Source organism: Candoia aspera, chromosome 5 (assembly GCF_035149785.1).
Source record: "Candoia aspera isolate rCanAsp1 chromosome 5, rCanAsp1.hap2, whole genome shotgun sequence".
Taxonomy (NCBI): domain Eukaryota; kingdom Metazoa; phylum Chordata; class Lepidosauria; order Squamata; family Boidae; genus Candoia; species Candoia aspera.
The window spans coordinates 111,889,474-111,903,338 of record NC_086157.1 but is presented as its reverse complement, the minus strand read 5'-3'; the positions used below and the strand labels follow the sequence as shown (position 1 = coordinate 111,903,338).

At 43.4% G+C, this 13,865-nt stretch overlaps 2 protein-coding genes across 2 annotated transcripts in view; both read right to left on the bottom strand.

Annotated features, from left to right (window-relative positions):
• Positions 1-2,090, bottom strand: part of INTS4 (integrator complex subunit 4) — a 38,827-nt gene extending 36,737 nt beyond the window's left edge. The window contains exons 1-2 of the mRNA XM_063305946.1: positions 1,961-2,090; positions 363-560 (exon numbers count right to left, since the gene is read on the bottom strand). Coding sequence (XP_063162016.1) covers positions 363-560; positions 1,961-2,017 — 255 coding nt within the window. The 5' untranslated portion in view covers positions 2,018-2,090. The remainder of the gene's footprint in view (positions 1-362; positions 561-1,960) is intronic.
• A 6,418-nt stretch (positions 2,091-8,508) lies between these two features.
• Positions 8,509-11,514, bottom strand: KCTD14 (potassium channel tetramerization domain containing 14). Its single transcript, XM_063304491.1, has 2 exons — positions 11,046-11,514; positions 8,509-9,265 (listed from the first exon to the last, which is right to left on the bottom strand). The coding sequence occupies exons 1-2, from the start codon at positions 11,103-11,105 to the stop codon at positions 8,594-8,596; spliced, it is 732 nt and encodes a 243-aa protein (XP_063160561.1). The 5' UTR covers positions 11,106-11,514; the 3' UTR covers positions 8,509-8,593.
• Between the last annotated feature and the right edge of the window lie 2,351 nt (positions 11,515-13,865).

Sequence of the window (13,865 nt, the reverse complement as noted above, 5' to 3'; positions counted from 1 at the left end):
AGGACAGGAGGATGAACCCTTGTGTTTAAACCCCCAAGGGTATCAAAGTTATTTACCACTTCTCACTAGCAGTGGGCAAGCAATGTTTTGTGCTATTTCATTCAGGTCTGCAATAGTAATCCAGCAGAGCCACATCTGTGAGTTGACATGGTCATGTGTCCACCTGCCAGTTCAGCCAAGGAGCCAAACTAAGCTATGAAGTGTCAGGAGACTGGGGATTTATGACTCAGTGGGGAAGTTTGACTGAATCCTGGAGAATGATGGTTCCCGAGTCTACTTAAAGCTGCCGAAGAATGCAGATTGTTTCCTGAAGATGCCAGTAAACCCCAAAAGCAGTTTCCCACCCATGTGAATTGTCCTACCTTGTAATAATGTTCCAGCAAGATTCGCACAACTCCTTCCACACTTTCAGCTTCCACCGGTTTCCTGGCAAACTGAAGCAGGTACTGCAACGCATCTGCTGGTGAAGTGGCCTTGCAAAGGTCTACATGAAGCGCGGCAGATTTGCTTGGCTTGGTTAGTCGAAGTTTCTTGGCTGAAATTTCTTCATGCTGCTGTTGCTGAAACATTAACCCAGGGTTTACGTTACAGTCAAGTTCCTGTTGTGTTTATAACGGACTTCTTTGGGTCTTTAAAAAATTGTTTTTATTTTTTAAATTATTATATTAATGTAACAGCCATCAGTATTATTAGAGTAATGGGGATTTATTTATTTATTTATTATATCCTGCCTTTATTATTATTTTTTTTATAAATAACTCAAGGCGGCAAACATACCTAAAACTCCTTCCTCCTCCTATTTTCCCCACAACAGCCCTGTGAGGTGAGTCGGGCTGAGAGAGTGGGACTGGCTCAATGTGACCCAGCCGGCTTTTGTGCCTAAGGGTTTCATGCCTAAGGATGCTGGTATTGCATTAATACCGTTGTACGTGACGACTGGGGAAGGCAGTGGCAAGCCACCCCGCTAGAGTCTGCTGAGAAAACGTTGCGAAAGTGGCATCCCCCCAAAGGGTCAGACATGACTCCGTGCTGGCACAGGGGCCCTTTCACCTTTCTAAACTTTTCTTTTGTTAATTGGTTTAGAATAACAACATTATCATAAAGCAGAATCTTTACATAAACTAGAGAGGAGGAGGTACAGAAGGGTTCCCTTTTAGGAGAAAGCATGAAACAGAACAGATGTTTTGTTTTGAATCCGAAACACCCCATCCAGGACCATCCATCCAAACATTTCAAGCTGGCTGCATTTTGCGGAACAAAACTCAGTTCTTTGATCCCCCAAACCCCTATCAAATTCTACACAGAATACTAACATGCAGAATAACAAGTAAATACAGGGTAGATCATACAGTAAAATTACAAAATTATAAAGCACAATGACTCCTGTTTAAAAGTAAATTTTAAAAAAGGAAAAAGAAGGTTACTATTCATGTACAAAAGAGGAAAAAGAAGAGAATGAAAAGATATAAAAGAAAAATATGTGAGAAACATGAAAAAATGTATTACAAATTATATGAAAAATAGAAAAGAAAAAGTATATAAAAAAATACAAGCGTATGAAAAAATAGAAAAGAAAAATATGTAGGAAAGTAGAAAAAAAAGCATATGAAAATATAGAAAAGAAATAATATACACGGAAAAATGTATAAGCCAGTGTACTTTTTCCCGAGCATCATGTGTCGGGTCCACACAGTCCCTATTAACTCGTGTCAAGTGAACGTGAGAACTCGCCCACTGCCTTGGCACGCGGCGTGCCGGAACCACACAACGCGCCGCAACATGATGGGCTGTGTGAACGTCGCCCGTCTGTCTCGATAACCCGGGTTCAGCGTGTCGTGTGAAGCCAGCCAGCCAGCCAGGCGTTCCTTCCCACCCACCCACCCCCAGACCCGCAGGTTCTCTTTCGTGAACTCCCTCCGACCCCGGCACCTCCTTCCCTCCTCGAGACCGCGCCGGCTACCTGGACCACCACTTTGCTGAACTCCTCGTAGACCCGCTTCTTCAGGTGAGCCGCCATCCTCGAGGCCTGGCGAGCCAGCCGAGCTTCGCCTTCTGGGAACGGCTGAGCCTCCCCGGCCGCCGTAGCCGCTCTCACCCCTCGCACTGAAGAGGAGCGGCGCTCCCCGTCTTGCGAGTTCCACGCAGCCGTAACTTCAGGTTCTCAAGAGCAGCTTTCAGAGTCTTCCATTGGCGGGGTCTAAGTGGCGGAAGTGAATGGGTGTAACGCAGTTGTGATTTGTCGAGAGGGTGACATTCGCTGGAGCAGATCCAAGGGTAGAAGAAATGGGCTTGCCTTTCTTGCTGAAAATCCACTCCAAGCACCGCTGGTAAACACGTGCAGTTGAGATGGATTTACCCTGTAACTCAGTGTTTCTCAGCCCTGGGAACTTTAAGCTGTCTGGATTTCAACGCCCAGAATTCCCCAGCTAGCCATGCTGGCTGGGGAATTCTGGGAGTTGAAGTCCACACAGCTTAAAGTTCCCAAGGTTGAGAAACACTGCTGTAACTTATCACAAGTCTCCGTTCGCCTTTTCTTCTTAATTATTTTTTCTTATGATTACTATACTGAATTTATTCCAATCAACTGGGTGAGTGGTCAGACATTTCTGGAAACACCCCTTCTCATTTTGGAACCTGAATTCCACCAGCCCTGTAGAAATGAGACTAGTTGCAGCGCCAGCATCGGAAGACACTCTGCATGTGCCCAGAAGCACAGTCTTGTCACCCTGAACGTATCATGTTTTTGAAAAAAGTCGATCCTGCTGCTTAAGTCGAGACAAAGGGAAAGTGGAAATGGGGATAGCATCCAATAATCTAAAGCTGTTTTGTTTGCAGCAAAGAGGAAAATACCAGTTCATAAGCCTTGGATTCTAACAACGGACCGGGTATAATTTCTAGTGCTTTAACTCATTCTAAAAACAAAGATATCATAATAAAAGACTGCACACTGCCCTTGATGGACTAGCTTTCTATGTGCAGGGAACCACTATTTAAGTAGAAAATGGGAGAAATGCATTGCATGATTGCTGTCATATCACTCTTTCACATTATTCTGTGTAACTTGTGTAACGGCTCGAACCCAGGTCTAGTTAACCGGGAGCATCAATACATCTGTATTAAGATTTGAAACAGAGCATGAACGGGTTAAAGAATGTATGGTAGAATGGGCTGCACATTTTGGTTAAAATATAAATATAAGGGGCTCAAGACGTGGCTGTGCCACCTCGCTTGGGGTGGGAGGGGGGAGAGTTCATCATGGGGGTGGCTGGTGCCCTGATGCGGTCCCAGGAAATTTTAACAAGACTGTGATTTCGCCATCTTGGGTTTAGATTTTAGAGTTTAGAGTTTTTATTATATTTGTATATTTACATTTTTATAATGTATCTTTTTAATTGATATTTAACAGCTATTGTTTTAATTTCTTTGTAAACCGCCCAGAGTTGTTTTCAAGATGGGCGGTGTAAGAAATACAATAAATAAATCACTATTTATTTATTTATTGTATTTCTTACACCGCCCATCTTGAAAACAACTCTGGGTGGATGATAATTAATTAATAAATAAATAAATAAATAAATAAATAAATAAATAAATAAATAAATAAATAAATAAATAAATAAATAAATGCGTCCTTGGTGCTCTCTGAGCCTTGTTGTTTTCTTGCAGATGTTTCATTGCCAGACGAGGCTTCAGTGCCAAAATAAATAGATACGGATATATGGGAGAAAATGTGAAAAATGGGTATTCAGTTTACACGGTGTCATAATTTAAGAGAAAAGTTCTATAACATGATATGTCATTGGTATATGACACCGGTCAAGCTGTTAAAAATGTATAAAGGAATATCAAACCAGTGTTCGAAGTATGAAAAGAAACTGAGGATTGTTTATCATGCATGGTAGACTTGTGAAAAAGCAAAGAAATTTTGGGTGCAAATCCATACAATGATGCAAAAGATATTGCATGGCTGGCTGGGGAATTCTGGGAGTTGAAGTCCGCACATCTTAAAGTTGCAAAGGCTGAGAAACACTGGCGTAGGAGATAATAGACGGCCGCTCAAAATCTTCACCTGCAGGGGAAAAAAATGGCAGTGAGCACCTTCTGAAAAGGCACAAGGGTGTAGGCTGTGAAGGGGCCAGGATGCAATAATTAATTAAGCTGTTTAGCTTAGTGTGCTGCCCAATACAGTCAGTGAGTCCTTTTCATACAGTGTGTCTGACTACAGGTCCTCAGATCTTGCTCAGCCACAATTCCCATCATCCTTCGTTACTGGCTATGCCCACTGGAGTGCTAGTAACAGCCTGGGGAAAGCATCTTGTGCAGCTTGGAGCACAACATTGGGAATTTGTTATTCCCTGCTGGTTATGCAGTACCTACAGGAACATAGCTAATGCGATAAAACCAAAAATGTCATCGCAGTTTTATCATAAATTTGTATCCTGTTGCAACATATGCAGAAACCGGTTTACACTTTAACCTTGTGGGAGCTGTCAAGGGTCTTAGAGTGTGCACTTTTAAAAGGCTTCCAAATCTGAAATCTATAAATAGGTCCTTAGTTTGGAATGGTCTTAAAATTAGGTAACCGAGATTTTGTTTAATTGTTTTAAAGAAGGCAAAACAAAGATGACAAAACTTGTGCTTAATTTCTAAAAAATCAGATTTATTGGACCTGTACTTGAAGCTCTTCTCAAAAAAAGGAGCTTCAATCTTTAGAGCACTCTGTACATGCTTCATGGCCTTTTACCAGTATTTTAAGGTTGCAATACAGAAATCAAAACATTTGGAAGTTAAATTCCGCTTCAGATTCATCTAAGGGATACTTAGAGATGTTAACACAACAATTGTTTACTTATTTGACAGTTATATATTTGGTCTCTGATTCATTCTCTTAACTACTGTGGGTTTTCAAAAGCTGGAAAACTCCTGATTTTGTCCTGTTTCGATCTTACACTTCTAAGACTAACAAAGCAATCTGCAAAAATTCAGAGTACAGTCTTGAGGGCCCAGGTAGACATAAGAAAATTATTGTTTAATGCCTGCCTGCTAGCAGACAATAATAGACTCTTGTGGTTAAGTTTCAAGAGGATGTGTGTTGTGTTGGAATTATCAGGGTCAACTCAGCATTGTCTCATAAGCATAAAAGGATTTTTTTTTCTAGTAAACACATCTCTATTGTGCTTGTGGGATGTCACATGGGTCACCTGATTTCCACTTCCTTCTTCTTCTTGGGTTTGGGGATTAACAATCTCCATTACTTTCTGGCACATCTGCAAGCAGGAGGTGCTGCAGAATGCAGCTCTCGTCCCTTCATCTCGCTTGCACACAGACAGTTCTATTCCACATAGAAATGTGTCTACAAAGAACCAGTGATGAATAAGAGTTTTCTACTATGAAGCTACTTGTATCCAGATCTACTGAATAAATGTAAGCTACCTTTTTTTTTCTCTTCATCTAACTCCTCTGTGAAGACTGAATTCTTTTCTGAACGTAATTAAGCTTAATGTGCAAGTTTCTTTTTTTGATTCACGCTTCTACTTTGCAAGATTGTTGTTAGCTGCTTGGAGTTCTTTTAAAAACTCCATCAGGTTGAACAGGTGACTGACAGCAGGTAGAAGGCCTGCTGTACTGGGGAAAAAAGGAAGATTGGTTTCAAGATATTCAAAAACCGCAGAACAACCTAGTTATGAGACCATCAGCTGACCTAGCTGTAACCTAAGGGCTAATTAACATAATAAAACTCACACCTCTAAGGTGGGGGTCTTAGAAAACATAGAACATGCTAAGGATATTATGGGATAGTATGTAGCATGTAGAGTTACTGCGCAAGTGCTAAAAGAACTAGCCAATAAAGAAATTTTGTTGCCTTTTTTTTCTTGCTAGAAAATGTATAAAAGAGAAGCCAGGTGAGTTGTTCAGGGCTCTTGCACTGGGCAGGAGCCCTCTCTTGTTGCCGTGCACAGAAATAAGAGAGAACAAAGGACCTTCCCACCTTGGTGTGGTTTATTGGGTGACAACTCGCACCGAGTCACGGGCCTCTTGGCCAACAGTTTTTTCAAGAAAAGCAAACCAAATGCCAATTCAGTGTAAAAAAAAAAAAAAGACATGCTCCAGTGAAAAATAATAGTGATGGCAGCAAATACAGGATAAGGAAATATATATTGACCCAATGCATGTGATTTATTCAAACATTCCTGTAGAACAAGGATACAGCTGTTGTCAGTATCTAAAATACATAGTCCAAGACAGCAGCATTCCTAAACTTCAACCTTCCCCAACTTGGTGCCTCCATACGTGTTCTTCTCCCATCATTCTCAGCCAGGATGCCTTTGAAAGTCTAAGAATAATGGGAGTTGCACACCAACTCATCTGCAGGGCACTAGCTTGGAAAAGGCAATCAATCAGGTTATCAATTATCAGCCAGGTTCAAAGCTCTTTAATGAGCCTTCCTTCAAGCAGATATGCATAGGATTGTGCTATTAAGGTTACCTATGATGGCTGTTTTAGCAGAAACCCAGACTACTCCTGTTTGGAGCCAGCATTGGCATTAGGTAGTCGCCCTAGGCAGCAGATGCTTGGAGTTGACAGCAACCTGCTGATGGACAGAGCTGTATATGATGGGTCCTGTACATCCCTTACCCTGTCACCTTCTCAGATAAATGAAGATATCATCCCATTATCTGCACTGTGAAACAGAAAATTCAGCTTTTGCGATGGAATGAGAGAGGTATCATCTTGGTATCAGCAATAGCCAGCATGATGTAGTGGTTAAGGTGCTGAACTAAGAACAGGAAGAGAAGACCCAGGTTCTGTCCTACCTTTGACATGGAAGCCAACTGGGTGACCTTGGGTCAGTCAACTGCTTCTCAGCCCTAATCAGTGGCGGGCCCTGCAACAAGCTGGTTAATAAAGAAAGCCTCTTGCACATCATGCTTTGATAACTTTGCTGTGGGAACGAGGTGAGCTCAGCGCAGAAGGCAAGTGGGCCCTAGAACTAAGCAGGACAAATGCAAAGAAGAACGTCCTTCCCTTCTGCTGTTCTCCTTCCTCAAAGGGCATAAGGTCCTGTCGATGATGTAAACTGTTACAAAGAGATCTCTGTCAAGTTGGTTCCAGTAAGACTAGGTAGATCCAGACTTGAAGACAATCCCCAATGTACCAATCAAAGAAAATATCTGTAGCTCAGGGTTGAACTATGGAGTCCTTGGTGCTCTCTGAGCCTTGCAGACATTTCATTGCCTGACTGGGCAACATCTTCAGTGCGCTGAAGATGTTGCCTAGTCGGGCAAAAAAATGTCTGCAAGAAAACAGCCAAGCTCAGAGTGGTGGCTTGGGGAATTCTGGGAGTTGAAGTCCACACATCTTAAAGTTCCCACTGTTGACAAACACTGAGTTAGAACCTTCAGTTCCTCTTTGGCGCCACCTAGTGGTGCCTCCAGTCTTGCACTTAGAGCTGTCAACCCTGCTTGATCATCCTTGTTGCTCTTCTCTGCCTGGAATAAAAAAGGCCGGGATAAACTGAAGAGCCCCCTGGTGCAAAGCAATTTTCAGATGATCTTGGGGAAGGTTCAAAAGAAACTTAAGGAGGGACTTGGAGAAGAGATTCCATAGTCCTGAAATAGAAGGAAGCATGAGACAGAAACTCAAAATAACTTCACCTTGATTTTGCTTACAGGTAGACCTCACTTAACAATCATTTGTTTAGTGATGGTTTGGACTTACAACAGTGTTGGAAAAAACGACTTATGACTAGTTCTCACACTTATGACTGTCACAGCGTCCCCACGGTCACACGATCACGATTTGGGCACTTGGCAACCAGTTTGCATTTATAACCGTTGCAGCATCCCATGGGCACATAATTGCCATTTTCTACCTTCCCAGCTGGCTTCTGGCAAGCAAAATCAATGGGGAACCACATGATTCGCTTAACGACCACATGGTTCGCTTAACGACCACATGGTTCGCTTAACGCCCATTGTGATTCCCTTAACAACCGCTGCAAAAAAAGTAGTAAAATCAGGATGGATTTGCTTAATGACCACTTGGCTTTGCAACCAAAAATCTGGTCCCAATTGTGGTCCTTAAGTGAGGACTACCTGTACTATAAGAGGGGACAGAGAGAAATTTGTGCAGTCTTTCAAGATTCTGTCATTGTATCCTACAACAATAAAATAGCATCTCTGACATCCCTGTGGTGTGTGTTTCTTGACCTGGACTACCTCGAACAGCTGACACCTGGGGAGTTAGAACAGGTAATGGAGACACCTGACCAGGCTGTCATCTGAAAACAGGATGTTTCGGAACTGACTACACCAACCTGGGTAGCTGTCTTCTGACCAGGAAAACCCTCATCCTCCCACATTTGCCTGTTTCCTGTTTTGTGAGAATGCCCACCAAATTCCAAATGTTCCCACTGATCAAAAAAACCTGCAGACTTGGGGCAAAGCTTATTGATCCTAGATCTCTGGGCTGCACAAATCCAGCAGACATCTGGAGTGATCCTCTGGCTTGCGTAGCCCAGATATAGCAGTGCTAGGAATGCTATCAAAGTGACCTTATTGTTCTCAAAGACTTGTGAGTCGCTGGCTTTGGGCTACCACCAATAGAACAAAAATTTGTAGAAGAAGTCACTGGATTTGAAGCGAAAGCCTTTTTCGGGAACGTAAAGCTGGAAAGAAGACTTGTAACCTCTGGCTTCTATGTCCATCTTGATGCAGTCCAAGAGGTCCAGAATGCTTGGGGCAGCTCTCCAGGGGCCAAACTGGACCACCGATTTCTTGGAGGTATCTAAGCTGTTGAGAGCATCGCTGCACTTGGCAGCGTCCTCCGAAGTCTTCACCACGCATAGCATGACACTGGATTGGCGGGAGGCCACCGCTTCCGCCCGGGCGATTCGGATCATCAGCTCGATGTTTTCGGAATAGTTGGGCACCCGGGCGAGAAACTGCTTCCTGGCCACCAGCTCACCAAAGATTTGAGGGGACTCCTCCAGGTGCTTGATCAGAGGCTTGATATCATAGTAGATGGCCTCTTTGTAAACCTCCTCAACGTTTTGTGAGGGAACTTGCTCACTGCGCAGATACTCAAGGATGTATTTAAAATAAGTCCCAGACCGGTCTATGAAGTATCTCCCCGCCAGATCTGTTTGCGGCTTGGCCTGGACCCCAGCAAACATCTCAGCCAATTTGGAACTTGGATACTTTGTCAAGGTGTTCAGCGTGGTGGTGAAGATCTCCCCTCCGACATTTAAGTCAATGATTTGCGACTGCTGGTGAGAAAGGGGAGGGGAAGATGTCACAGGTTACACGTCTCTATTTTGAGAGTGGAAAGAGCAGGGACAGCCTCAAAGCTTTATTTAAAATATCTGCCCTCTGTAACAGCAATGCAAAAGGCAGCTGCATTCCCAAGCTCACTTTCTGCCATACCTGGAGTTCTATCAAGAGTAAAGACTGAAGGCTGATAGCATTGCTTTCAAGCAGTGTTTCTCAACCTTGGCCACTTTAGGATGTGTGGACCTCAACTCCCAGAATTCCCCCAACCAGCATGGCTGGCTGGGGAAATTCTGGGAGTTGAAGTCCACACATCACAAACTTGCCAAGGTTGAGAAACATTGCTTTAGAGGCACTTTTGTTTAAGCCCTAGAATAAATATAGTTAGACCAGGTAGCTGAGCTCAGCTATTTTCAAATGCTAAACAAGGTCAGGCCTGCTTAGCATTTGGATAGGAGACCACCAGGCAATCCCTAGACTGAGGGCCAGATTGGGGAAGTCATTAAAACTTCCCAGAAGAAAGCAGTGGTAAAACACTTACATATTTTTGCCCAGAGAACTTCACAGAGGTGTCTATGAAGTCACTAGAGTTTTATCTCATGTCAACAAGTGACCACACCTTCCTCAAAAGGAAGTGAGTGGGCTTCCCTTGGGGTGGAACACTACAACTTAAGTCCAGTGACTGGTTGGTGGTACCTACAAGTGGACCTCGGGCAAGTCTAGGATCCACAAAGGGTAGGTTCACACCTCTGACTAAGCCACCATTTCTTGTTGAACAAGCCTTATGCTTCACATGCAGTATATGTCACGGCTGGCCTAACCACTTTTTGCTAAATAAGCCACAATTGGCTGGATTCCCACAACATGCTTATCAAACTGCAGTTTAGAAATCACAGTGGCTCAGTTCACAGAATGTGCAAAACCATTTTTTTAATCCTTGATTTATTTATATTTATTTATATTCTGAATTTAATTACTGCCTGTCTCACTCAAAGAGCAACTCTGGGTGGTTTACAATAAAGCTAGAATAAATAAAGATTAAAGTACAATAAAAATGATATTTTTAATAAAAATATACAATCCAAGATTTGTTGAAGAGGCCATCAAGTTTCACACACATGTGAAGCTATAATGTAGTTTGCTTGTTTTTGGCTTAGTGTGAATTATACCACAAACCATGCTTTTAAAATATCCCGGTTTAGGATGATACGTGAACCTACGCATGTATATGTCACCCTATGCATATAGAACATGTCACAGTTTCTATGGATGAAGTCCTGAACCCTCCCTTTCCTGAAGCACCAAGTTTGTCTGATTTTGACTTAGTCCATATGAAATCTAACCAGTATGTTTTGTAAACCACAATTTATGGCTTAGTGCAATGTTTCTCAACCTCAGCAACTTTAAGATGTGTGGACTTCAGCTCCCAGAATTCCTGAGTCCATGCTGGCTGGGGAATTCTGGGAGTTGTAGTCCATGCTGACTGGGAAATTCTGGGAGTTGAAGTCCACACATCTTAAAGTTGCTGAGGTTGACAAACACTGTCTTAGTGTGTTGTGGCATCTCAACCCCCTGGGTGCACAATGTGTAAACCAAGCAATGGCTCCATTTAAACAAGGTGGAGCTGAGAGGCAGATTCTACCAACCCACAAAGCTGCTTTCCACATTTCCCAACCAAACCAGCTTCTCAGAGAGAAAAATATCTCCTGTCACCTGCTCAAGGGCAGAACTGCCGGAGACAGGATCTTGCACTCTGCTTCCTCCCCTCTCACTTACCGTCTGCAAGTAGGTCAGATTTTGCTTTCCCAGCGTCTTGGGCTCTGGAGAATTGGTCATTTTTCTCCTTCCCCCTGGAGACCAGAGCTCTACCAATTAGCAGGTGGTGGGTTGATTATTAGGAGCGGACTAGCCAAGCGGTCTTCCTCCCCAGCTCCCGGTCACACCCTGCAGCACACCAATGCCCACTCACACCCCGTTGCACACCCAGACTCTCCTCCCAGGTGAAGCCAGCATAAAGGAGCACCTGTAAGCGGAAGTCTCCCGCTTAGGAAATCTTCCAAGCTGGCATTACCCTTTGAAGGGGGAGGAGGGAGCTGGCCAGCATTTCTGAAATTCTTGCTTCCAGACACACGTCAGCTGATGACTAATACTCAGCCAGCCCAATCAGTCCTTCCTTGGCCCTTTTGTGCCTTCAGCAAACAGTCTCACTAAACAGGCATTGCCTTCAGCTCTTTTTAAATGTCAGCTGGTCCTGCCCCGACTCTGAATTCTTCACCTTCCTCAGTCTGGTTGAAGATGGCAAATCTCACAATCATCTGAACTTTTGCAGCCCAGATCTGAGGCCCTAGTTTTATCTTCTTTCTCTTAAGTGCACAGGAGGCTATGAAAAGCCCAAGGAACCCCCTCCCACGGGGCAGGTTTTTTGGATGAAGAAGACACTGCCCCAGTAGTATAGTGAAGACCCATTCAAAATGCTGGAAAGATGCTGCTGTACAGACCTGGTTGGCACATCATTCTAAGCCAGTGTTTCTCAACCTTGGCAACTTTAAGATGGGTGGACTTCAACTCCCAGAATTCCCAAGCCAGAGTGGCTGGCTGGGGAATTCTGGGAGTTGAAGTCCACACATTCTGAAGTTGCCAAGGTTGAGAAACCCTGGTCCAGAGGGAAGGAGGACAGCATATTAAATTTCATATTTTCAAAGGGTGAGGTGTTTGAAGATAGGGACTGCTCCTGATAGGGCATGATGTTTGCAGAGGTGGAAGAAAGCGCAGTGTGGCACAAAGGAGGGCAACTCCAATGGAAAGCGTCTTATTGGCAACTCCAACAGCTTTGTTGAGTTCTGGGTGTTCTCTGAGCTTGCTTTTCTTCTTGCAGTCATTTCATTACCAGACTAGGTAACTTCATCAGTATTGGGGTGGTGGTGGTAGTGAAGCTTTCTAGCTGTTAGTATATAGTGGATGTAGAGGGCTGTAATGGGTAGAAAGAATGACCCTGAGGAACAGGAGGAAGAGTCCTACCGAGATAACAGTCAGATAGAAGAAATCGGAGTCTGGGGCAGAAATGTAATTTGCAAAAGCATCTCAGACAAGACCCTCCCTAGTTCTCATGAAGATAAAGAGAATGAGGGGGAAGTGCATTCCAACTTGCAAGATTCTGTTACTATAACCTAATAATAAAAGTAGTATTAGCATTCGTGACTTTGGTTTCCTAGTCTGGTCTACTTCAAAGGAATGACAAAGGCAGAGGGAATGGCCTTGAAGGACAGAAGGAAGAGCCGCTACCAACAGTCAGATAAGCAGGGATTGAGCCCAGGCCAAGAAAGTAACGTGAGTAAGCATCTCAGACAAGCCCCTCCCTAGTTTTCACAAAGATAAAGGGAGGGAAGGGGAAGTACATTCAGACTTGCGAGATTCTGTTACTATAGCTTTACAATAAGAGTAGTACTGACCTACATGGCATTGGTTTCCTAGTCTGATCTACCTCAAAGGGCTGACAGAGGAGGAGGAGAAACTGTAGTCATTTTAGACCAGATCCAAAAAGGCAAGAGAATCCCTAGAGGCTTGAGACTTGGACAAATCAGACCTGTTGAAATAAACTCCATCTACAAACTATTCTACAGAGAATATCTGTAGCTCAGGGTTGTTTGCTTGCAGACATTGGTTGCTTGCTAGGTTACTCTGTTACCTAGTTGGGTAATGAAACATCTGCAAGCAAACAACCAAGTTCAGAGAGCACCAAGGACTCCAAAGAACCACTTTGATTTTTCTTCATTATGCTAGGTATAAGTTGATCTAGAGCAGTGTTTCTCAACCTTGGCAACTTTAAGTAGAAGTTAGTAAGATAAAGCACAGAATCTTGAAAGCCTGTCAAAGCAATTCTCTAGATCAATGTTTCTCAACCTTGGGAACTTTAAGATGTGTGGACTTCCACTCCCAGAATTCCCCAGCCAGCCATGCTGGCTAGGGAATTCTGGGAGTGTAAGTCCACACATCTTAAAGTTCCCAAGGTTGAGAAACACTGCTCTAGATCAACTTATACCTAGCATAATGAAGGCAGACTTGAGTCTCTTTCTCATGCTTCTCCCCTCCCTTGATGTCTCTGTTGCAATGGTCCTGTTTCCTCTCTGTGTTCCCAGGGTCTGCTAGACATTTCATCAGAGCAGAATTATTATGGGTAGTTGGCACACAACTTGCTGCAAATCAGTAACAATGCATGGCCTGGCATTAAAAAGAACATAATTTAGATTCCAGGATCCCTTCCTTTTATGCCACATTTGAAAAATTCCTCTTCTTCAAGGTATTTGAAGACCCAGGAATCAAAGATGCTTGCTTGCAGTTTTGTAAGAAGAGTACATTTTAGGCCAGATGGAAAAAGAACTCAGAAGGAAACAATGTCAACTAGAATCACGGAATCATAGGGTTAGAAGGGACCTTGGAGGTCTTCTAGTCCAACCCCTTGCCCAAAGTAGGAATCCTCACACCATCTCAGACAAACGGTTACTATTTCCAGTGGTTGGATTTGTCTGTGAAGTCACCAGGAGCCAAGTAGGACTTGAAGGAGACTTTTCTTTAAAAGAAAACAAACAAACTGTTGAT

Excerpts from the sequence above, each read along its gene's own strand:
- KCTD14 (XM_063304491.1), bottom strand. The coding sequence starts at position 11,105 with ATGACCAATTCTCCAGAGCCCAAGACGCTGGGAAAGCAAAATCTGACC. Across the intron at positions 9,266-11,045 it reads ATCTGACCTACTTGCAGACG|TCGCAAATCATTGACTTAAA; the intron begins GTAAGTGAGAGG and ends TCTCACCAGCAG.